This window comes from Lepidochelys olivacea, assembly GCF_965140295.1.
Source record: "Lepidochelys olivacea isolate rLepOli2 genome assembly, chromosome: 1".
NCBI classification, from domain to species: domain Eukaryota; kingdom Metazoa; phylum Chordata; order Testudines; family Cheloniidae; genus Lepidochelys; species Lepidochelys olivacea.
In genome coordinates, this window is record NC_140411.1 from 4,084,715 (window position 1) to 4,093,672 (window position 8,958).

Below are 8,958 nucleotides of genomic sequence, written 5' to 3' on the forward strand. Positions count from 1 at the left end.
TCTATCTACATGTTTATATTAGAAAACATATTGTTTGCTTCAACCCAGTTTACCAACCAATCCAGTAGCTTTGAATCATGGAACTATCCTCTTCATTATTTACCGTCCCCAAATTTTTGAGTCATCTACAAACTTCATCAATATTCAGGCATGAGAAGGAAAAGCACCTGATTTGCTGACACGTTTCTGCTTACAATTGTCAGTTTACACTGTAACTTATGTCTCAGACAAAGCTGGGTGCCAACATGAAACTGTGTCAACAAAAGACACAAGGGAAGTAACAGAGGTGCAGGCCTATAGCCCTAAATACCAAGACTCTTCTGTCCTTTGTGCCCATTCTGTTGAGCACAGTCATAGCTCAGCATGATAATGCCTGTTTCCATGGTGGAAACTTGGCTCCTTTTGAACACAGGAATTGCATCGTGGATCAGACCTATGGTCCATCTAGTCCAGTGTCCTCTCCCTAACAGTAACAGCCCCAGGTGCTGGAGAAGAAGGTAGAAGAAACCCAGCAGTGGGTGGATTTGGGTGGGGGGTGACCTGTCCGTCATGAGGCTGTCACCCTAATACCTCACAGCTAAAGACTATCTCAGGCCCTGAAACATGTGGGTGTATAGGCTTTCCAAAATATTTATTTAGCTGTAAGTATTCTAACTGGATAATGTCACAATCCATGTAAATGTCCAAACCCTTCCTGATTATTACTTAGTTTATGGCCTCAACTACCTCTTGTGGAAATGAGTTCCTCAGTCCAATGAGTCATTTAGTGAAGAAAGCATTCTTGATTTATCTGTTTTGAATTTGCCATTTTTCAGTTTATTTGAATGTCCTCTTGATTTTGTGTTATAAGACAGGGGGAACAAATTCTCCATGTACTTTCTACCAGTCAGTATTTTACAGACTTCTCTCATATCCCCTCTTATTCATCTCCTTTGTAAGGTAACAATCCCAGTCTTTCCAATCTCTCTCCATATGAGAGATTCCCCAGCCCTTGATCATTCTCGTTGCCCTTGCCTGAACCCCTGTATCATAAAGTTTCCTGTGTGAGAAGCATGCCCTGGAGTACACAGAGGAGTCCACGGGAGGGTGAAATATTAATCTCATGGCAGTGTATTTTCTGTACAATTCCCCATTTCATTCCTCCTGTACCCCAATGTTTTGCTTAGTTTCTGTCCATGCTCATTCTGCGATTAGGTTTCAGAGTAGCAGCTGTGTTTACCACGGTTTACGTGTTATATGTTTACCACGGTTTATGTGTTAGTCTGTATTCGCAAAAAGGAAAGGTGTACTTGTGGCTCCTTAGAGACTAATAAAGTCTGTGATTAGGGTTTCCCAGAGCTGTGTACCATGACCCCAGGACCCTGTCCTGCGTTCATACAGTTAAATTAGAACTTTGTAAGGTGTGTGAGGAATTCAAGCTTTTGCTTCCAATGGGCGTACATGTTGCAGTTATTCACATTAAAGTTCATCTGCCATCATGCTGCCCATTTACCTGGTTAGTTAGCTCCCTGAGAGGACTTCTCTGGACTTGACTATGACCGAAATAATCTTTTGTCATCTGCAAATCTTGTCACCTCACTGCTCACCCCCCTTTCTAGATTGGTAATACCTATAAAATATTTAGTGTAGTACTTGTTATAAAGCATGTAACCCCCCTCACTGTGCTTCTCTCCCTTCACAGGCACCTGGAGCATTTCCGAGCCTGATCAACACGTCAATCATCTCATGGCAACTTTCAACCTCCCCCTTTCTGGCACTTCAACATTCATCCTATTGGGCATCCCTGGCCTGGAAGCTGACCACATCTGGATTTCCATCCCTTTCTTTATATTCTACATTATCAGCCTGTTGGGAAATGTCACCGTTCTGTTTGTTGTAGGCAAAGAGCAGACCCTGCACAAGCCGATGTACCTGCTGCTCTGCATGCTGGCGCTCACAGATATCGGCATGTCTACCTCCGTGATGCCAAAGGCATTATGTATATTTTGGTTCAATTTGAAACGCATCACTGTGTGTGGCTGCCTCACCCAGATGTTCTTCCTTCATGCAGCTTCTGCTATGCACTCAGCTGTCCTCGTGACAATGGCCTTTGATCGCTATGTTGCCATATGTAACCCTCTGAGATATGCCAACATTGTCACCAACGCACAAATAGCTAAGCTAGGGCTAGTGGGTTTGATAAGAGCTGTTCTCTTCATTTTGCCCCTGGCCCTGCTCCTGAGCAGGCTGCCATTTTGTGCAAACCACATTATCTCCCACACGTACTGTGAGCACATAGCTGTGGCAAATATATCATGTGGGGACATCGCAGTCAATAGGATGTATGGCTTAATTATAGGATTTGTAGTCATCGGTTTAGACCTGACACTCATTGCCCTCTCCTACTGTCTGATCATCAGGACACTCCTCAGAATCTCTTCCAAGAAAGCCCACCAGAAAGCCCTCAACACCTGCACAGCCCACATCTGTGTGATGTTGACGTCTTATCCTCCCTCCCTCTTCTCCATTCTGACACACCGGTTTGGTCAGGGCATCGCTCTGCAGGTTCACATCATCTTGGCCAACCTCTATTTTGTCATCCCCCCCATGCTCAACCCTATCATTTATGGAGCTAAAACCAAAGAGATTTGTGACAAAGTGGGCAAATACACCTGCAGAATGTAATCACCTGGGGCCACTGATTTTAAACCTGTGTGACAAGAGTGGGAAAGGAGATCTCCTCGTTAAACAAGAGTGCTCTGTCTCAATTTGGCTAAGCTCAGCAAATTGGTAGTTCACAGTGTGAGAACATCCTCACATCTAAGGTCTTATCGCTCTATGACCAAGCACTGTTCTTTTGGTTGCTGAATTCCATCTCTCTGATCATTCCCTGACCTCTTTCAGGGTCACCTGTCAGCCCCAAACCCCCACAAACCCTGTCTGTTGGCCTTTCCATGACTTCCAGACCACCAGAATATACTGCAGCTTTCTGACTCATGGTGGCTTTCCATTAGTCACTGTATGAATAGGGCCTGGATCAGTTTGGATGAATGGAAGCAATGTTTTATTATCATATGTGCAGCAATCTTGTGAATAAAATTTACCTGATTTTTCTACGTCTAATCCTTCAGGAGGCCTGGAGGGGAAACTAATACAGGAAAGCTTCTGCAGGAATTGAGGACATTCTACTAGATCTTGTTGGTGAGAGTTATGAAACTTTGTGTTTTTGAGAACTGGACCACTGTGTTTAACTACAACGTCACCTTTGGGTCAAAAACTTACCACTTTTAACAGTTCATTTGGTTGTCGCTTTTCAGCTTGGACTTTCAAAACACACACTAACCGTTCCCGCCTTCTAAGGCATCAAAAATTGGTGTCAAAATTTCATGTTGGGGTTTGTCATGAAACAGGGATGGCCACCAAACATCCTGGTGATTGAATCACTTGCAGTACTAAGTCCTTCTACTCTGCTCAGCCCTGCACGATGTTGATTGGGTGATCTCATTTTTGCCTTTGTTTTGTGGAGACACTGGAAAGTTGGAGCAGCAGTGGAGAGTTTTGCCAGTGGTTCACTGGCCTCATACTCAGGACAACCAAGTTGAGCAGTTTTGGACTGAGGTTCTCAAATACATAAATGCTGCTGAGGACAAAGTCTCTGGTGAACTTGGCTCATTTGCTCTGTTTTTGCTGTCATTAGGTTCTAGCAATGCTGAAGTTGAAAGACTGCTATCTCAGCTGAACTTGATTGAAACAAAACTGCGCAAAAGGCTGGAAGAGGAACTTTTAGAAAACATGCTTTGTGTTAGGGCATATATGCAACAACACAGAATTTGTTGAGAATAGTTTACACCAATGAAAGAAATGATCGCACTGGTCATTGCTGACGTATGACTAGCAGCAGAAGCATTCTCCTTCTGACGAACACAGCAAGGATGAAATATTGTCTTTTAGCAACTAACAGTAACAAACTAATTCAACTCAAAATATGGACATTGAGTACCATGATTCAATGCATTAGAAATAAATATATTTTTTTGTTTTTGCACTACATACATTTTGGGCTACTTTGGGGCTATTTTTAACATTTTCTATTTTTAGTTTGAAATATCTGCCAATCCTCAATTGGGATACAAGTACCAACATTGGGGTTTTGAATGTGATTTGATTTTCATCTCGCTTTGTTTTTAACGTGGATGATCTCCTGCTGGGACTTGTATTATTTGTTTTTTTTAAATCCAGTTTGTACTTAGGTATCTAACAAAAACTTTCATCTGTTACTTGTTGTAGAGACCAATGTGTTTAAAAAAAAAACACCTTTGTCTCAATAGATAGATTGGGCTACTTTGGGGTTAGTTTTTAAGTGATTTGGGGCTATTAAGGCTGTACAAATCTGGAAGCTGCAGTACGGAGCCAAAGTTGGGCTGGAGGCAGAGCAGCACCACTGAGGCAGAGCTGTGGGGGGGCTGAGCAGACTGGAGCCAAACATTGGAGCAGCGGAGGGGCAGGTGGTGACAGTGGGGCTGGTTGCTGCTCCCCACTGCCAGTGGGAATGCCCAGAAACTCCCTCCTACTCTGGGAGGGGAGGGGTTAGAGAACACTTTGGAAGGAAGGGGCAGTTGTAGGGCAAGTCCAGGTGCAATGGGGCAAGCTAGCAGTGACTTTATGGGGGTCAGAGCTTAGGAGAAGCAGGGTGTGAAGGTTGGCTTTGTGTATGGGGCAGAGGGAGGGAGGGAGGGAGGGAGGGGAGAGTCTGGGTTGAAGGTGGAGTTGGCTCTGTGTGGGGGTGCAAAGGGAGAACAGAAAGGAGAGACGGGGTTGAAGGTGGGGTTGGCTCTGCATGGAGCAGGCAGTCAAAGGGAGGAAGGTGACGGCTCTGGGCTTGAAAGTGGGGGCTGGGCAATAGCAGGGTAATTGAGGAGGACCCCTGTGTGAAGGTGGGAGTTAACTGTGGGGTTGGGGGACAGAAGGAGGGGCAGGAGAGGGGAAGAACCCAGGGTGAAGGTCGAGGTAGGGGCTTGAGGTTGCATTATGATGGAAAAGTGTGCGTGTGTCTTAGTGGCCCTTTCTCCCTGCAAAAAAACAATCAGCAGCAAATTCCTCCCCAAACCCCACCCCGGTAACTTTACTGGTTCACTTGAAGTTATGAGAGATGGTGAGGCAAAGGGAGAAATAGGCTAAAGAAACTAATTTTTGTGAAAAAAAAAAGAAAGTTTTTTTAAACATTATTGTACCAAAGTAGAAAATCCAGCTTTCAAAAACCGAAACATAACTTTGGGTGGAAGGGGGGCGGGGGGAGATGCAGATGAAATTCCACTGAAGGCTACATTTGGGCCTAATATGGCTCATAAATGTGCCAATTAAGCACTTGTTTTCAGGGCCCCAAGCAGGTCATGAGCTTTTAAACAAAAAAGAAAAAACTAACAAACAACACCCACCCGCCCACACAAGTACACTAAATTCAAAAGTATTTTTGATATATTGATGCTAGCCCAGTTTGTTCTCTAGGGACTGAGTGGAAGTCTCAATCAAATCAAATATGTTTGGCGCCAGGCCTACAAAAGGTTAATCCGGCCCTGATGGGGAACCAGGGCTGAGCTACAGCAGGGTGCAGCAAGGCCATAGCCAGGGGAGTGGATGCAGCCATGCCACAAGTAACATGGCAGCCAAGCATGATGAGTGGCTGTGGAGAGCAAGGTGGGGCCATGGGGAGAGGGGCCAGCACAGGGAGACACTGCGAGACAGGAGGACTTTGAAGGCTGGACTCAGAATGGGGGACATGAACCCGATGGGAGGGAAGATGCTGGGCAGAAGGGTCCTGCCACTTAGAGCCTGAGGGAGTGTGGCCACTGTCATAGCAGGTCTCTCACCCATGGTGTCACCACACCACAGCCCAAGTCTGAGGGGAGGCCTGGGATATGTGGGGAACAGACTGAACTTTTCTCACACCCCAGAGACAGCTGTTTGTGGTGGTTTACATGCCTGTAGGGAAGGTTCCGTGTTTCCCATATTTCTTTCTGTTTGTTCCTTATTTTTCTTGCAATTGCTGTTTAATCAATTGTAGGTGGTTTGGCTGTAATCAATGATCAGTGGGTCAGGGAAGTGACTGGTGTGGAGAAAGTGCCGAGCACCATAGCCACTGTCCTGAGTTATCATGATGAGATTGGGGGTCAAACACAGGGCCGGCCTTTGACATGGGCAGTTCAGCAATGGCCCAGGGCGACATACTGAAAGGGGTGCAGTTTGATACCTCCCATGTGACCTGACCTGCTGACCAAGAGCTAGCTTGCCCCGGAGGCAAAGGTGGCCCTATTGACTGTGCCCACTAAGCCAATATGCCCTGAGGGCAATAGCAGCTTATTGCCCCTGACCATGAGGGCACATCACCCAAAAGGCAAGCACAGCCACACTTACTTGGATCACTGGGCCCTATCGCTGTGAGGCAAAGGTTAGTCAGGAAGTCTTAGTCATGGGGCCATAACATTCTTGCCCTGCGCCAAAGGTGAATGGGCTGTACTTGCCCCACAACAGTGACAACTTTCTGAATCAGAAAGTTAAGAAAACATGTAGGGGGGTCATTGATTGTGGTTCTGGTTTTGACCAACATTATTTAGTTGCAAAGTGAAAGTGGTGGGGAACTTGGGGAAGTGAACATGAGCTGATAGAATTCAAGATTCTAAGGAAAGGAGGACATGCGAACAAAACACAGACACTGGACTTCAAAGAGGCAGATTTCAACTAACTCAGAGAAATAGTAGTCAAGGTTCCACTGAAAGACAAATTAGAAAGAAAAGGAGTAGAAGGGGGCTGGCAGTTCCAAAAAAGATATAATTCCAAAGGCTCAAAATCAAGCTATTCAGATGCAGTGGAAAGATAAGAAGAGCCACTCAAATGTGTCCACAGAAGGAACTTTTTAGCTAGTTAAAAACCAAAAGGAATACATACAGGAAATGAAAGGAGGGGCATGTCACAAAGGAAGTATATATGGCAATAGCACGTGTGTGTAGGTACAAAATCAGGAAAGCCAAAGCAAAGAATGAGTTATAGCTGGCAAGAAATGTTAGAGATCACAAGAAGGGGTTCTACAAATATCAGACTATAAAGAAAGATCAGAGAGGGTAAGGGTCTGCTACTCAGTGGAGAAAGTGAGCTGGTAACAGATGATAGGAAGGCAGAGCAAAAACAAATCATACCAAACCATACTGGTGGATGGGGGAAAAGCGATGGACATAAAAGCCATGCTAAAGTCCAGGTATATTGACATATCCCCACGTGACATTCCAATAAGTAAGCTGGAGAAATGCAGACTCAGTAGAACTACCATTAAGAAGATAGATGGTTGGTTCAAACAATCACAAACAAAGAGTAACTATTAATGGAATGCTGTCAGATTGGAAGGAGGTCTCAAGTTGGGTTTCACAGGGATCTGTTCTGGGGCTGATGTTATTTAATGAGCTGGATACAGGTGTGATTGGTTGGAACACAGAAAACCACTTGGGAACTGCCAACTGATCTGCTGAGACTACTTCTAACCCATTTTCCCTGCCAGCTTGGGACTCCAGAACCTTGCCAGTTTGACCAAGATATGTTAGCCTATTACAAACCCAGATCCAGGTCTAAACCACGTCCCGTGACAGCTGCAGGCTTAACTGAAGACAGCTTAAGAAGTGTTCCTGTCTCCAACACTTAGATGCCCAGCTCCCAATGTGGTCCAAACCCCAAATAAATCCATTTTACCCTGTATAAAGATTATATAGGGTAAACTCATAAATTGTTTGCCCTCTATAACCCTGATAGAGAGATATGCATAGCTGTCCCCACCCACAGGTATTAATACATACTCTGGGTTAATTAATAAGTAAAAAGTGATTTTATTAACTACAAAAAGTAGGATTTAAGTGGTTCCAAGTAATAGCAGACAGAACAAAGTAAATTACCAAGCAAAATAAAACACGAAAGTCTAAACCTAATACAGTAAGAAAGTGATTACAGATGAAATCTCACCCTCAGAGATGTTCCAATAGGCTTCTTTTACAGACTGGCCACCTCCTAGGCTGGATCCAGCAATCACTCACCCCGTGGTTACTGTCCTTTGTTCCAGTTTCTTTCAGGTATCCTTTGGGGGTGGACAGGCTATCTCTTGAGCCAGCTGAAGACAAAATGGAGGGATCTTCCAGGGGCTTAAATAGACTCTCTTGTGGGTTGAGACCCCTCCTCTCTCTCTGATGCAAAATCCACCTCCAAGATGGGCAGTCATTGCCCACCTGCTATCTTGAATGTCTCCAGGAAGACTTCTTATGTGGATTGGAGTCTTTGAAGATCCATTGGCAGTTAAGTGTTTCTTGATTGGGCACTTAATTTGCACATTCCTTTCTCAAGAAGCTGACCAAATGCTTTACTAAGGCTACTTAAACTCAACAAGTACACAGCCAATATTTGAAATATTTGTATTTCAAATACAAATATGACACATGCATACAAATTAGGATGAATATATTCAGTAGATCATAACCTTTGCAGAGATATGTTACATGGCATATGTAACATAAAACATATTCCAGTTTTGTCATATATAAATACATAAGCATATTTCCATAAAGAATTATGGGGTGCAATGTCACAATAGGAACAGAGACAATATTGATAACACTTGCAGATGACCTCTCAAGGTCCCTTCCAGTCCTACACTTCTATCAATCTATGATACAAGGCTGGACTCTGTCTTAAAGAGTTACCACACAAATCCAAAGAGTCTGAGGGTGAGAGTTTGCTTGCTCTCCCCTGCATCCTTAAGCAGTCAGCCATAAAATTGTTCCGCTCTGAAACACCAGAAACCAAATCTGTCCTCAGACCCTGAAGTGCAGTGTGCTCACTTACAGAATGAGCATGGAGACATTCCTGTTCCAACACCATTGTCTTCCCAACAAGCTGGCCAAACACAACCATTTGGTCATAGGGCTGAATAAATTCCCTAACAGCTTT

The 8,958-nt window shown here is 44.4% G+C and overlaps 1 protein-coding gene across 1 annotated transcript; it reads left to right on the forward strand.

The window, feature by feature from the left end:
- Positions 1-1,725: 1,725 nt before the first annotated feature.
- Positions 1,726-2,664, forward strand: LOC311515988 (olfactory receptor 52E2-like; the record flags this gene model as incomplete). Its single annotated transcript, XM_084619558.1, has 1 exon — positions 1,726-2,664. One exon carries the CDS (start codon positions 1,726-1,728, stop codon positions 2,662-2,664), a length of 939 nt encoding a protein of 312 aa, XP_084475684.1.
- Positions 2,665-8,958: the final 6,294 nt, after the last annotated feature.